We start from the raw sequence: 16,315 nt of genomic DNA, 5'->3' as shown, positions 1-16,315 counted from the left end.
CCACATGATGCGCCAGGTTGGCACCACCCCACACCAACACCATAAAGATCCCTACAATGCCCAAGCCATTCCTTTCACACTCATCACCATTGCGGGGGGGGGGGGTACTATTATGTCTCACCATTCACTGCAACTCACTAAGCCACTTCCAAAAGGTGCACACAAATCTGTCCAAGAACACAAAGTGTTGAAAATAAAGGTTTCAATGTTTGACACCACATTAACAAAAATTTTACATGAACATTGGATAAAACACCCAAGTGCCTAACCTTGTGTGTTGTTAGTTGGTATAATTGCACTAGGGTGAGGGTGAGTGTGAGGGGTGGCTAGTGAGATGGGTGGAGTCATGGGAGAGCTGAGTGCAGCCCTGCACCTCTGTGCAGTCATTGTCAGTCTTTGCAGCACCTCAATGCTGCAGAACACTGAAAGCACAAATGTCAAAATAAATTTGGACATGGTCCCTTTAAGGAAACCGGCTGATGACGCATCATCAAATGACGTCACCCGCTTCCTCTAATTGGCCGGGAAACGCGCTAGACGGGCTTAACAAGCCCCATTGAGATAAATTCATTTCACAGAGCGGGCTGGAGCCAGCAGCAGGATCGGGACCCGCCACAGACCCGCCGAGGACAGCAAAATCGCAGCCTATGTAACTATAATGACATGGGTTATTTACCCAAGATTAGTGTGGGAATGACACAACACAACATGTTAAGTAGTGAATGAGGTGACTGCTATTGCACTGCAATGTCCACCCTCTGTTCTCAGGCACCGTTTTCAGTTGAATGGAACGCTCATTTTCCACACAGCAATTTGATGAATAGTTTGAAATTCACAGATCAGCCTTACCTCACATCGGCCAGTGATGCAGACACCCTGATAGGCTCTGTCCCGGCACGATGTTCCATCCTGAGCAGGGACCATTAACTGCCTCTCTCCGTCAATAGTGGTGCATTGCAAATCGCACGGCTTGTTTGAAATATTAATATAGTCATCTGTTTGATAAGAAAAAGAAGGGGCTTTTAACCATAATCAGAGTCCGGTCACTCCTCATTGTGCAAACACAACAACAGGGGCCCCTTTCCTAGCTGCCTTATTTGGGTGAGCCTTCAATCTTTCTCATCCAATGCCTATCTGGCTTTAGCAAGGAGCCAGCGATTTACAAGCAGCTGCCAATCTACAGAGAAATATTTTACTTCCTAACTGACCACATGATGAGCCCCACCAGAATTTACCTGCAATAGACCTGAGGATGCGTCAGTTTAAAGCAATTAGACCTTGTGGCCTTAAGGAGACAGGCCACCTTAAATATAGAAACACATTAGCAGCACAATTATACGTGTGTGTGTATGTGTGTTAAATGGTATAATGCTCCTGGTTCATATCATAGGGCGTATCGTCAAAATTATTACGAGTGATGCCAAGGGACATCTGCTACAACAACTTGCATTTATATACCACCTTTAACATCAGGAGATATTAGGACAGAAGAGGTAGGTTTTCAGGAGCATCTTAAAGGAGGAGAGAGAGGTAGAGAGGTTTAAGGAGAGAATTCAAGAGCTTAGGGCCAAGGCAGCTGAAGGCATGGTTGCCAGTGGTGGAGTGATTAAAATCGTGGAGCCCAGAATTGGAGGAGCGCAGAGATCTCGGAGGGTTGTAGGGTTGGAGGAAGTTACAGGGAAAGAATTTTATACATTTTTTCTAAATACCACTGCACCATGTAACCAGAATCCCTATTGTGTGCTTTGTTTCTATTTTAAAATCAAGTTTGTGGCACCTTACCTGGATACAATGGAACCCAGTGATAGTATCGGCCATTGATTGCTTTGGCATTAAAAGCTGAACATTGCTGTTGTTTGAAGCTGACTCCGTTGTTTGGACAGGGCTGTACATAGAAATAAAAACATAATGAGCACAAAGAAAGAAAGACTTGCATTTATTAGCCCCTTTCACAACCTCAGGATGTCCCAAAGCGCTTTACAGCTGATTAAGCACTTTTTGAAGTGTAGTCACTGTTGTAATGTAAGGAACATGGCAGCCAAATTGCGCACAGCAAGGTCTCACAAACAGCAATCTGCTTTAGTGATGTTGATAAAGGGATAAATGTTGGCCAGGACGCCAGGGATAACTCCCCTGCACTTCTTCGAAATAGTGCCATGGGATCTTTTACGTCCACCTGAAAGGTCTCAGTTCAATATCCCATCTGAAAGACGGCACCTCCAACAGTGCAGGGCTCCCTCAGTACTGCACTGGTGTGTCAGCCTAGATTTTTGTGCTCAAGTGTCTCAAGTGGGACATGAACCCATAACCATCTGACCTGGAAGCAAGAGTGCTACCCACTGAGCCACTGGCTGACAAGTAGGATCGCATGGCAGCATGCGGTGCATCCCATTTAGTCGGTGTACCGTGGCAAAGGTTCTCTGTTTGACCCCTGGATCTCACTATCATTTACCTAGATATTGGGCAGGTAAAGGCACATCCCAATTGGTAGGGGACATGAGGTTCACTTAAGGGCACGGTCAGTGACTCAGAGCCCGGGTCGAATCCAAAAGACTCAATAGTGATGAGTGCAAGCTCTACCATACCAACCAAGGAGAAGCATTGAGGATTTGCCACAGCTGTCTGTGGGTGGGTCTGTCCCTAAGGAGCAAGAATGGGGCGGGAAAGAGAGAAGAGACAAAAACAAAAGCCGAAAACTCAGAACTAGAAACCCTTACCTGGATTTGGCATAAGTGATAGCGCCGTGCTGATCCTGTGCAAAAGGTGCCGTTATTACTTTGTGAGATTATACGTCTGCAAAAGAAAAATCACACGTCGATAAATATACTGCCACATAGGTTTACAACTCTCATCCAAATTAACAGCTCAGACGAGATTATAAACATCACCTCAACTCACTGACTGGAATACAGTGGTTCACCACCTCACATATCGGTTGTTTTATATACCAAACATTAAAAAAAATATATTTCCCTACCTTGCTGTGATGGAGATACTCAGCACTCAGTTGTAAGGTTAACCCAAGGTGATAGAGAACAAAGAAAATTGCAACCAATCAGTGTTCCACTGAAGATGTGTGATCATGTCACCGATATGTTGACAGGGTGAGATGAAGTAGGGAGAAGGCTCATGTGGAGCATAAACACCGGCAGAGACCATTTGGACCAAATGGCCTGTATCTGTGCTTTATTTTGGCAATGGCTTATATATTATTTCCTAATTAAAGGTTTTGGCCTAGAAATTCACTGGCGCCCCATTTCAGTCTCGCCAGGGCGCCGGAAGTACCGCCCTGGAAGGAGTCGCGAACGCCTGCCAGAAATTCAGTTTCAGCGCCTCAGACGGAAGCGCTGCGCTACTCGAGGCGCCCCGCATCCCTCTTGGGGCGCTGCAACTGAAAATCGCAGCGCAACGTGCCGCAGCACCACACGCTGCGGCACGGCGCACTGCGGTACTGCAGGCCTTCCTCCCCTTCTTATAGGGGAGGGGCCTGCTGCAGCGTGATCGCCGATCGCGAGTGCCGGCAAAAGAGCCCGGCACCGAGGAGAAGTGCCGGGCTCTTGGGTCACAGCCGGCACAACGTGGGGGGGGGGGGGTGCTCAGCAGGCTGGGGACAGCGGCGTGAAGAGGTGCTGGCAGGCGGCCAGCAAAAAAAATGGCCGCCCCGCACCTCCGCGCCTCTACCGCCGCAGGTAGGTCCCCCTGAACCGGTCGCAAATTGCGACCAGCATTAAAGCAGGGGGCGCTGCCAAATTTCGCGATCGGGGTGGTAGCGGGGCGCTGCGCATACCGATGATGTCATCGGTAGCGGCACAGCGCTAACGGCTAGCGCCGCCATTAGCGTCCTGCTAAATTTAGCGGGAGGCGTGGCCAGTGGCACTAAACCCACTAAGTGCCCTCTTTGGGCACTAACGGGTGGCGCAGCCCACTGAATTTCTAGGCCTATGTGTCTAGTGTGTGTCTGTTGCCTCATAACATTATGAGGTCACACCTCAGGGCATCACACATCCATCCATAGGGTGAAAATGAGTGATTAGCTGAAATGAGTACTTGTCTGTTAAATCGCCAATCAAACATCCAAATGATTAAATGTTTATTGAATGAAAAACAACTCAAATCAATTAGTAACAACCAATGAGGAGCAAGTCAGCTACAGAAAACTGATCCATTAAATCGCTCAACTCTTTTTTGAAAGCTACAAATCTCAAACTGGCAAGTGGGAGATAACAATCAGATCGTTCAAATAATTTTCCAAAGCTGGTTTGATCAGCGATCTTGAATTTTTGAAACCTACCTGAAAATTTACCAATGAAAGTAACATTTATAACATAGGAAATATATTATGCAATTCTGAACAAACTGTTACTCTTTCTGAAACAGTTGCACACATCATGTTGTAAATTCCCAAAGTGTATTTTCTCAGAAAGGCCTATTCCTGTGTCAGGAACCTGGGGCTTAGTTTAAAGCACTTGACTGGAACTTGAACTATTTGGTTGAGCTTTGCTCCCTTTTTTTTCCCCCGTTGAGGCCTTGGTTCCACCCAATTGGCCGTAATCCAATGATGCACTCCTCTGCACTTCTTTTGGCGACCCAACCCAACTAGCACGCCGTGCCTCCTTCAGGTATCTGAGCTGAGCTGCTCCCCATGCTCCTTTCAGTAACCTGCCCTACAAGGGCCCATTCCTGCCCCAAGCCCGTGCTCGCCTTGGCTTGAACTGTTCTCCTACTGTACTTGTTGCTGAACACAGCATTCCAACAACAAGCGAGAACTTGCATTTATATAGCACCTTTCATGTCCTCAGAATATTTCAAGGTACTTTACAGGAAATTAAGTACTTTTGAAGTGTAGTTACTATTGTTATGAAGGCAAACCCAGCAGTCAACTTGCACACAAGGTTACACAAAGAACAAATGAAATAAACCACCAGTTAATCTGTTTGGCAGTGTTGGCTGGGGGATGATTTTTGGCCAGGACACAAGGAAACTCCCTATACTTCTTCAAGTAGTACCATGGGATCTTTTATGTCCATCTGAACAAGCAGACAAGGCCTCAGTTTGATGTTGCATCCGAATGACAGCACCTCCAACAATGTAGCACTTGCTTAGTACTGCACTGTGTATCCACTTAAATTATATGCTCCAGTTATGGAGTGGAGATTGAACCCACAACCTACTGACTCAGAAGGAAACGTGCTCCTGCTGAGCCAAACTGACAATCAACAAGTAAAGTGGCAGAGCTGAACACAGCAAGTCTCGACTTTCCTGCTCACCCCAAGTACTTCCCACCTGACTCTCTCACCTGGCGCCCGAAGTGTTTCCTGACCCCGCTTGTTGAACCTGAGTACTCTCCAGCTCATCGGCTCAGCCAGCTGGATCATCCTGGAGTACTGGCCTGCTCGACCAGAGTGCTCCTGGGCCTGCCTGTTCAGGCACCTGCCTTGGGCACCTCCCAGCCTGGCTGGCCTCACCGGGTACCTGCACCCACAAGTGCTCCCTTTTAACCCAAGTACTTCCCAGTCCATCAGCTTGCTCAACCTGAGTGCTTCCCCGCCTGTAGTGTATGTACCCGTCTACCTTTAAGAGAACTATTGTATGTAACCGTCCACCTTTAAGAGAACTACTTTAGGTGTTGCACTACTTTGTTGGCTTCTGTATACTGTAATACCGACGGTGACCACACCGGTATATAAGTGCTGTGTCAGGAGTTATTGGGCAGATTCGCCCTGGCCTTCGAATAGTAAAGTCCTGTTTTAAGTTACTCTGGTAGTCTGTGTATTAATTAACTAAACAACCCACAGACTTTACAGTGGCGACGAGTCCGATCGTACCCTGCGGCAACAATACTTCCGAAGCAGTTAACAAGCGTCGAGAAGAGGCAACCGCCCTCGTCATTCTGCTGGGAGAAAACTCGAGTCTGCAGAGCTGGAAAGGAGGAAGAATTCAGAGACAAAGACTTCCATCAGCAACAGGCACTGACTGTCCCTTCTGCCACGGTGAGGAGTGAGCCGATCAGCATGAGAAGCAAGCCGGCCACGGTGACTGTGAGTAAGGGAAAAGTAAAAAGAATAGCCGGAGGATAAGGGCGGTGCACTCGACCACGGTCGAGGGGGAAAGGAGCCGGACAGAAGTCGGGCCCAGAGGCGCTGAGACTGGGGCAGCGTGGAGCAAGGAAGCCGCGGTACAGACAGGCTGGGGACGCAACGGCGTCGTGAGACAGCTAGACCGCGACCGGCGAAAAAGGCCGGGCAGCGACCGAAGCCACGAAGCGCTGCGACCGGGAGCGTAGGCGCGGGAAGATATAAAAACTCAGCCGCAGCCGGGGAGGGAAGCACCGGACTGCGAGAGGGCTGGGAGGCGCGATTGGGAGCCGAGCGAGCGGGAGAAGCAGAGCCGACCAAGGGAGACTGAGCGAGAGCCAGTCCAGCGGCTGAAACTGTTCGCCGTCAACGGGGTGTACCCAGCGCCGGCAGAGCCGAGCGAGCGGGAGAGAGACAAAGCCCGAGCAAGGGGAACTGAGCGAGAGCCAGTCCAGCGGCTGAAACTGTTCGCCGTCAACGGGGTGTACCTAGCGCCGGTTGCCCTGCCGAGAAAAGGGAAAGCACTGAAGCCGACGCGCAGGCTGTGAACCTGAAAGCCAGCGGCCGTCGCCCGTGGGGAAAGTGTACCCCTCCCGCCAGGGGAAGAAACGCGGGAAGCCGCTATTAGGCGGAGAAAAAGACAGAAGCGGGGAACCGCCATTGAAGTGGGCGGGGAGAGAAGATAAGCGCGGGAAACCGCCATTTTCGCGGGAACCGCCATCTTGAAAAAAAAAAGAACATTTAAAGAAATAATCCGTGGTGTTATCAGGAAGAGAGGAAGATGCCTAAGCGTGGTAACATCAACGATTTTAATTCCGAGGTAGAAGACTGGGCCATGTATGTGGAACGCATTGAGATCTATGGTGAGGCCAATAAAATAGAAGAAGATGACAAAGCTATAACCTTGCTAAACTCGATGGGCGCGAAGACATACGGGCTCTTGAAGCATCTACTAGCACCAGCTAAACCGGCGGATCAGACTTTCGATGATATTGTTGCTGTCCTGAAGGATCATTTTAACCCCGCACCACTGATGTTAGTGGAACGATCCAAATTTTACGCGAGAACGCAACGGAAAGAGGAAAGCAACGCGGAGTACCTGATTGAACTGCGTAGGCTAGCGAAACACTGTCAGTTTAGGGAAAATCTGGCAGAGGCACTCAGAGACAAATTCGTGTGCGGAATGTCAAAGGATGAAACACAAAAACGACTGCTCGAAGAGAACGATCTTACACTTGAGAAGGCTGTCCTTATTGCTGCATCGAACGAAGCCGCAGCGAAAGGAACGGCGGAAATGCAGCTAAAGGCAGCGGCACTCAGTGTGCAGCAAATTACTTCGGGTACAACGAAATGCTATCGTTGTGGGAAGACAACACACGACCAGAACCAATGCTGGTTTAAAAACCAGGAATGTAGGAAATGTGGCAAGCTCGGTCACATAGCTAAGGTATGCCGGTCAGGAAAGAAGACCAACAATAATGAGTCACCACAAAAGAGGTACAGAAAGGTACATGAGGTGACTAGGAAGAGTCCGGAAGAACAGAATTCGGACTCACACTCCAACTGCAAGGAACTGGATAGTCTGAGAATTCACAATGTGAGTAATGAAGCTGACCGACAAGCTATCTGGATCACACTACAGATTGCAAAAGTCCAAGTGAAAATGGAAGTGGACACCGGATCGGCGTTGACGGTCATGAATAAGCATGATTATAAAAAGTTATTCAAGCATATTCCCCTACGGGATACGGAACTAGTATTGCAGACATACACGGGGCACAAAGTATACCCCATCGGAAAGATAGAAGTCAAGGTGAGATACAAGGACAAAGATCACCAAAGGATGGACCTGTATGTGTTGCCTGAGGGAGGTCCACCACTTCTGGGACGGGAGTGGATCAGGAAAATAAAGATAGACTGGCATTCACTAAACACCATGACGGTAGATTCCGGAAAGGAAGATGTCAAACCTGAACGGTTGTCCAGAATATTGGACGAAGCTAAAGAGGTATTCCAGCAAGGACTGGGAACACTGCGAGGAATTAAAGCAAAGGTTAAGATTGCAGAACATGCAAGCCCAAAATTTTTCAAAGCCAGATCGGTACCTTACGCGATACGACCTGCTGTGGAGGCAGAACTGGAAGAACTTGAACGATCAGGGGTACTGTCAAAAGTGGACTGGAGTGAGTGGGCCACGCCCATTGTTCCCGTCATGAAGTCTTCACCAAGTAACAAGCCAGGGGGACCGGGGAAGGTCCGCATCTGCGGAGACTTCAAGATCACAGTGAATCCGGTGCTTCACATGGTACAATACCCGCTTCCGCGGATTGAAGATATCTTTGCTTCGTTGGCTGGAGGGAAACACTTCACCAAGATAGACCTGGCACAGGCATACTTACAAATGGAAGTCGAGGAAGAGTCGCGTCAGTACCTCACCATCAACACACACAGAGGCTTGTATCGTTATAATAGACTGGTTTTTGGGGTAGCTTCGGCTCCAGCAATTTGGCAGAGGGCCATGGAGCAGGTATTACAAGGAATTCCAAGCACGCAGTGTTACTTAGACGATATCCTGATTACGGGAGAAGACGAGGAAGAACACCTCACAAATTTGAAACTGGTGCTCACTAGGTTGAAGGAATATGGCCTTCGAGTTAATCGCAAGAAATGTGAGTTCTTCCAAAAACAGATCTCGTACTGCGGTCATGTCATTGACCGAGAGGGGCTGCACAAGTTACCTGACAAGATAGAAGCTGTCGTGAAGGCCCCCGCTCCGGAAAACGTATCACAGTTAAGATCATTCTTGGGGTTGATTAATTATTATCACAAGTTTCTGCCGAATCTATCCACGGTGCTGCATCCGCTGAATGCTCTGTTGCGGAAAGAAGTACCATGGAAGTGGAGTGAGGAATGTAAAAAGGTCTTTCGCAGAAGCAAGGCGTTGATTACCTCTGAAGAAGTGTTGGCTCATTTCAACCCAACGTTACCTCTTCATCTAGCTTGTGATGCTTCCCCCTATGGAATTGGAGCAGTACTTTCACACAAGTTACCAAATGGCTCGGAAAGGCCAGTGGCATTCGCGTCCCGATCATTGACCTCCGCGGAGCGAAATTATGCTCAAATAGATAGGGAGGCCCTCAGCCTTGTGTGGGGCGTAAAGAAATTCAATCATTACCTGCAGGGCAAGAAGTTCACATTACTGACAGACCACCAGCCGTTGGTGTCCATATTCAACCCTAACAAGGCCGTTTCCACCATGACAGCGCAAAGGTTACAGAGGTGGTCCATGTTACTTGGGGCACACCAATATGACATCGAATACAAAAGGTCCAAACAGCATGGAAATGCTGATGGGTTATCGCGTTTGCCATTGCCGATAGTAGAAGAAGCGACTACAGTGGACCCGGTAGAGATGTTCCACTCATCCATAGCGGAATGTCTACCAGTAACAAATTCGATGATCGAAAACGAAACAAGAAATGACCCGACTCTCTCACGAGTCTATGATTTAACGGTGGAGGGATGGCCAGCACAGGGCGAACCAACGCTGCCAGCATTTTCGCAGAGAAAAGAACAGCTGTCAGTGTGTCGAGGAACCCTGATGTGTGGATCTAGAGTGGTGATTCCACCCAAACTTCAACAGAAGGTGTTAAAGGAGCTGCACGAGGGACATCTGGGTGGAGTGAAAATGAAGAACCTAGCAAGAGCGTTCGTGTGGTGGCCAGGCATTGATGGGGACATCGAAGAAATCACTAAGAGCTGTCTAGGATGCCAGAAGGTCCAAAACGCGCCACCACAGGCTCCTCTGCATCCATGGGAGTGGCCCTCATCTCCTTGGCAAAGGGTACACATCGACTTTGCTGGTCCATTTATGGACTCAATGTTTCTAATAGCGGTGGATGCACACTCCAAGTGGCCGGAGGTAATAAAGATGTCCACCACCACCACGGAAAAAACCATCACACTGTTAAGGACCATGTTTGCTAGGAATGGGCTGCCGGAACAGATCTGTTCTGATAATGGACCGCAATTTGTGTCCGAAGAATTCAAGAAATTCTTAAAGAGCAATGGGGTTAAGCACTACACGTCAGCCCCATACCATCCCGCCTCCAATGGATTGGCTGAAAGGTTTGTCCAGACCTTCAAGAAGGCCATAAAGGCCATGGGTAATGAAGCCATTAACTTACAACATAAGGTGGATAGCTTCTTGTTGGCGTACAGGAATGCAACACATGCGGTCACAAATCAAACTCCCGCCATGATGTTTTTTAATAGACGACTAAGATGCCGGCTGGATTTGCTTAAGCCAAACGTCAGAAGGGACGTAGAGAACCGGCAATTCCAGGGCATGAATGAAAGGCCAACTAGATCTTTTCAGATAGGTCAACAAGTTTTGGCCCGGGACTACCGTACCGAGAAATGGCAGCCTGGAACTATTGGAAAAAGGCTAGGGCCGTTGATGTACACGGTGGACATTGGGGACAGTATAATAAGGCGCCATGTTGACCAGATCATAGGGTCAGCCACAAATGGCCAATCTACTCCACCACCTTACACGGTTAATGTTGAGACAGAGATACCCAGAACACCTACCTCCGATCTGGTAATACTGGAATCAGATGAACCTGACACTGTCCTTCAAGCCGAATCGACCTTGCCAGAAGCACCTGCTACCCCGCCGGGAGTTACGACACCACCGAGGCGTTATCCAGACAGAGTCCAGAAACCTCCAGAGAGACTGAATCTGTGAACTGTCTTGCATAAAGTTGTATATATGTTATAATTTATGTTTAATGGGGAATCAGTATGTTGTAAGCTAAAAAGGGAGGATTGTAGTGTATGTACCCGTCTACCTTTAAGAGAACTATTGTATGTAACCGTCCACCTTTAAGAGAACTACTTTAGGTGTTGCACTACTTTGTTGGCTTCTGTATACTGTAATACCGACGGTGACCACACCGGTATATAAGTGCTGTGTCAGGAGTTATTGGGCAGATTCGCCCTGACCTTCGAATAGTAAAGTCCTGTTTTAAGTTACTCTGGTAGTCTGTGTATTAATTAACTAAACAACCCACAGACTTTACACCGCCCGCCACAAGTTCTTCCTGGCCTGCAGAGCGATAAAAATGAAAACACGAGAATTGAAGGAGGAGAGCCAGACAACAAGAAGTGAAAGAGATGAGCGAGAGATGAAGTAAGAAAGCGAGAGAGCGCAAAGTTAAGAGAGCAAAACAGCAAGAATTTACGGTGGAGAATGATTAATGTATTGGAGAGCGATACTCAGATGTAGCGTAGGAGAGACAGAAGTGTTGTGGGAGACAGAGAGAAGTGGCATAGGAATATTAATCCATGAAATAACTACAGGAAACTTTCGATTAACCGGCCCCTAAATAACCGGAACGCTCTATCCACCGGCAAAATTCAGGAGTCGGTTCAGGTAACTTTTTTTACTTTTAGTTACTTTTTTTACTCCATTTGTTGCTGTGCAAGGGTGTAGCTGAAGCTGTTGCTAAGCTACAGAGAAGCTTGCAACTTGTGCCGATTGTTTTGAAGCACAGGGTTTGTTGCTTTATACAGAGCTCTGAGCTCCATATCTTTTACTATAGCGTTCGGTTATCCGGAATTGTTGATGAACCGGCACCACGTCGGTCCCGTCCTAACTAAACCTTCTATGGGAGACCCAAAGACATCCCTTGATCTTTGATTGGAAATCCCATCAGGAGCTTGAACATGAATATAGACATCATTCCTTTTGTTCCTCTGGTGAATCCCGCCATAAAATTTTCAATAATTAATAGTTTGAAAGATTTTGTGCTCAAGTCTCTGGAATGGGACTGTGAACCCACAACCTCCTGACTTCAGAGGTCAAGAGTGATACCCACTGAGCCACGGCTGACACATTCCAAAAGCACACTCGAGGCAAAATAAAATAAGAGCTTGATGATCACTCAGCACCTATCCCACATGACACACCTGACCTATCCCGCAGCTTGATGAGAAAGAAGAGAAATTCTAACTCTGTACAAAATTGCGCTCGACAATGCTGTGCACAATCCAAGAACATGAATTATAATGTGTGCAGTCTGTTTTGATTACTGACTCTAACCCACGAAGACAGCATGGGACTTGTTCCTGTGCATTTCCAGTGGAAGTTTACATGGTTCCCAATCCTCCTTGTACCACTTAAAATCAGCATGTTGTGTTAATTTTCTTTTACAGTTTGAGCACACTGTGCCAAAATCAAGGCCATATGAGATGGACTGGGAAGAGGTGTTAAGTGGGCCACATACATTTCACACGCAAGGGGCTGTGGGATTTCAACATGAAATTTATCAGAGCAGATTTGTTTGCATAATCATCGCCTGGGCTGTCTCGGAGTTAAGGGGTGAAGATTCACTACCGTGTGCCAGAGTCTGGCAGTGGGGGGGCAGATGAAGAGCAGGGACCAGGTTCTTAACAAAAAGAAACAAACATTAGCTGCAAAGTAGTCACTGCGCTGTTGCCGTCCATCTGTTTGTGACGAGCCTTCTCTCCGTATCATATCCCGTTTGGAGTCACTAAACAAGTGGAAGTCTCATTCCTGCCGGATGTTTGAAACAGATCCTTGCCTTGTTGGCCAACCTAGAGTTGTGTTTAGCTTGGTCTCCCAGGAGGCGGCTCCAGTCAAACACCTGCAACACTTGAGACCTTTTGATTGAAGGTACCAGTGTGGAGACTTGAAATCTTCACGCTGGCGTCCTTGGCTGACCCGGAGCTTCCAGCCGAACAATTCGCACCTTCACACACGCCTGTACCAGCACCAGCCACTGGGGTGGGCCATTCACAAAAAAACAGGACACCTCATGTCTTTTGTTAAAAGAATTCCCCCCCTGCCCCGCCCCTTAATCTTTATTTACAAGAGTCTACCAGCTCAGTCGCTGCTCCCCAACCCTCCCATATATTTATAGAAAGAAGCTAAAGCTCTTTTTGGGCCTGCGCTCAGAGTTAATGTCTAAGTTTGCTGCTTCAGCTAAGCTATTCACTTTGCTATAGAGGTTAGGTTGAGGAGACGCTGATTAACTGAAGGCTCTTGCCATCCAGCATGGGCTTGAATCCCTGCTAGAGCAGAGGGGTGCGCACACTGTTGTTCAATTCTTTTATGGTGCCGGTGGCTCAGGTCGACAACTTACATTTCTTTGACGCTGTTACTATGAGGAGATAATAAAGAAGGGCGCCGAGCTGAAGAGGAGAGCGAAATTAGAAAGGGGCGGGGGGGGGGGGGGGGGGCAAAGGATTAAAAAAAGACTTGCATTTATATAGCGCTTTTCATGACCACCAGACGTCCCAAAGCACTTTACGGCCAATTAAATACTTTTTGGAGTGTAGTCACTGTTGTAATGTAGGAAACGCGGCAGCCAATTTGCGCACAGCAAGCTCCCACATACAGCAATGTGATAATGACCAGATAATCTGTTTCTTAGATGTTGATTGAGGGATAAATATTGGCCAGGACCCTGCTGCTCTTCGTCGAAATAGTGCCTTGGGATCTTTTACATCCACCTGAGACAGCAGATGGGGCCTTGGTTTAACATCTCATCCGAAAGATGGCACCTCTGACAGTGCAGCACTCCCTCAGCACTGCACTGGAGTGTAAGCCTGGATTTCGATGCTTAAGTCTCTGGAGTGGAACTTGAAGCCACAACCTTCTGACTCAGAGGCGAGAGTGCTACCCACTGACCCACAGCTGACATTGAAGAGAAGGGCTTTAAGAAGCCTTTGAAAAGCAGATGGGAGGGGGGGGGCGAAGCAGAGGGTTTTAGGGAGGTAGTTACAGAGTATACCGATATGGCAGCCAGTAGCATGCCTACCGACAGCAGATCAGGTGGACCAGGAGACGAGTGGTAACCCCAGTGGCGGAGAGATGTCAAGTGTGCGGGGATGGTGGGGCACACTCACGACCACCTTAAACTGTCAGATGGGGTGGGACAGCAACCGGTTCAAGAGAAGCTGCAGAAGAGCCACAAGGAAGTCAGGACCGGCAGCGTTCCGAAGGCATTGCAATAACTTCTTCAACAGCAGCTTTGAGTGGTGTGCTACTGAGTTTTGGCCTCTAGCCTATCTCCGATTTTAAATCGTTCCACCATTGACAGCCGTGCCTTCAGCTGCCGAGGCCCTAAGCTCTGGAATTCCCTCCCTAAACCTCTCTAACTCTCCACCTCCTTTAAAGACGCTCTTTAAAACCTACTGTGGTAAACCACTGTTATAGTTATCACTGTATATTGTTCTCACTGTTCTCACTGTCACATCACTACACGAGGTCGCCTCTTGTCGCACTGTTATACCTGGGCTGACCACCTCCGACTCCGCCCATTACCTGCCCAGGTATAAAGGTAGCTGACTGGCTAGTATTCCTCCCTGTTGGATCGGATCACCCACGAGGGTGGGCTCTGTTGTTTAGCCAATAAAAACCTTCAGTTACGTTCTTAACTCGTCGCCTTTTATTGGACTAATTGATAGGCATATCAATTTTTATTGGCTAAATAACAGAGCCCACCCTCGTGGGTGATCCGATCCAACTTCGCCCTAGCCGCTACCCTTAACCAGGAGGGTAGGCCGGTAGCCTTCTTCTCAAGGACCCTACAGGGCCCCGAGACCCGACACTCGTCGGTCGAGAAGGAAGCCCAGGCAATTGTGGAGGCAGTACGGCGCTGGAGGCACTACTTGGCAGGCAAACGATTTACCCTCCTCACCGACCAACGCTCGGTTGCCTTCATGTTTAATAACAAGCTGAGGGGCAAGATCAAGAACGACAAAATCTTGAGGTGGAGAATCGAGCTTTCCACCTATGATTATGAGATCTTGTACCGGCCCGGTAAACTGAACGACCCCCCTGATGCTCTTTCACGCATTACATGCGCCAGCGCGCAAAGTGATAGACTTCAGACCCTCCACAATGACCTCTGCCACCCCGGAGTCACCAGACTCTACCATTTCATTAAGGCCCGCAACCTGCCATACTCCATCGAGGAGGTCAGGACCATGACCAGGAACTGCCAGATCTGTGCTGAGTGCAAACCGCACTTCTATAAGCCGGACAGAGCAAGCCTGATCAAGGCCACCCGCCCCTTCGAGCATCTGAGCATCGACTTCAAGGGGCCCCTACCGTCATCCGACCGTAATGTGTACTTCCTCAACATCGTTGATGAGTACTCCCGTTTCCCCTTTGCCTTCCCCTGCCCAGACATGACCAGTAACACGGTCATTAAATGCCTGAACAAACTCTTCGCCTTGTTCGGGTTCCCGAACTATATACATAGTGACCGGGGCGCCTCCTTCATGAGCGAGGAACTCCGTCAGTTCCTATTGGAGAGGGGTATTGCAGCAAGCAGGACCACCAGCTACAACCCCCGAGGGAACGGCCAGGTGGAAAGAGAGAACGCGACGGTATGGAAGGCCACCCTCTTAGCCTTAAAGTCTAAGGGCCTCCCAACCTCCCGCTGGCAAGAGGTCCTCCCGATTGCGCTGCACTCCATCCGGTCACTACTTTGCACTGCCATTAACACCACCCCCCATGCTCGAATGTTTGTCTTCCCCAGGAAGTCGACTACGGGAACCACCCTACCAACCTGGCTGACCTCTCCGGGACCCGTCTTGCTGCGAAAGCACGTGAGGGCCCATAAAACGGACCCGCTGGTCGAGAAGGTGAACCTCCTGCACGCCAACCCCCAGTACGCCTATGTGGCTTACCCAGACGGACGGGAGGACACTGTCTCCTTACGAGACCTCGCACCCTCACCCCCCCCTCCCAACCCCCCGAGTCCAGCCGAGGTAGACGGCATGCCGGAACCCCACGAGCCTTTGCCGACTACGCAGACACCAGCTTTAACACCGGATAATGTAACACCGCCGCTGCGACGATCGGAGAGGCTAACGAAGCCTCCGGACAGACTGACATACCAGAGCTGGTAATACACTTCACCCCGCCGGACTCTAATCTAAACAAGGGGTGAATGTGGTAAACCACTGTTATAGTTATCACTGTATATTGTTCTCACTGTTCTCACTGTCACATCACTACACGAGGTCGCCTCTTGTCGCACTGTTATACCTGGGCTGACCACCTCCGACTCCGCCCATTACCTGCCCAGGTATAAAGGTAGCTGACTGGCTAGTATTCCTCCCTGTTGGATCGGATCACCCACGAGGGTGGGCTCTGTTATTTAGCCAATAAAAACCTTCAGTTACGTTCTTAACTCATCGCC

The 16,315-nt window shown here is 48.9% G+C and overlaps 1 protein-coding gene across 1 annotated transcript in view; it reads right to left on the bottom strand.

The window, feature by feature from the left end:
- LOC147121760 (ADAMTS-like protein 2) overlaps positions 1–16,315 on the bottom strand; it is a 252,217-nt gene that overhangs the window by 199,769 nt on the left and 36,133 nt on the right. Inside the window, exons 3-5 of the mRNA XM_085977997.1 lie at positions 2,718–2,793; positions 1,783–1,885; positions 850–995 (exon numbers count right to left, since the gene is read on the bottom strand). Of these exons, the coding sequence (XP_085834123.1) occupies positions 850–995; positions 1,783–1,885; positions 2,718–2,793 (325 nt within the window). The remainder of the gene's footprint in view (positions 1–849; positions 996–1,782; positions 1,886–2,717; positions 2,794–16,315) is intronic.

This window comes from Somniosus microcephalus, chromosome 3, assembly GCF_052327205.1.
Source record: "Somniosus microcephalus isolate GS21.2 chromosome 3, FLI_Smic_1.0, whole genome shotgun sequence".
NCBI classification, from domain to species: Eukaryota; Metazoa; Chordata; class Chondrichthyes; order Squaliformes; family Somniosidae; genus Somniosus; species Somniosus microcephalus.
Note: the sequence above shows the minus strand (reverse complement) of the source record. Positions and strands in the feature narration are given on the sequence as shown.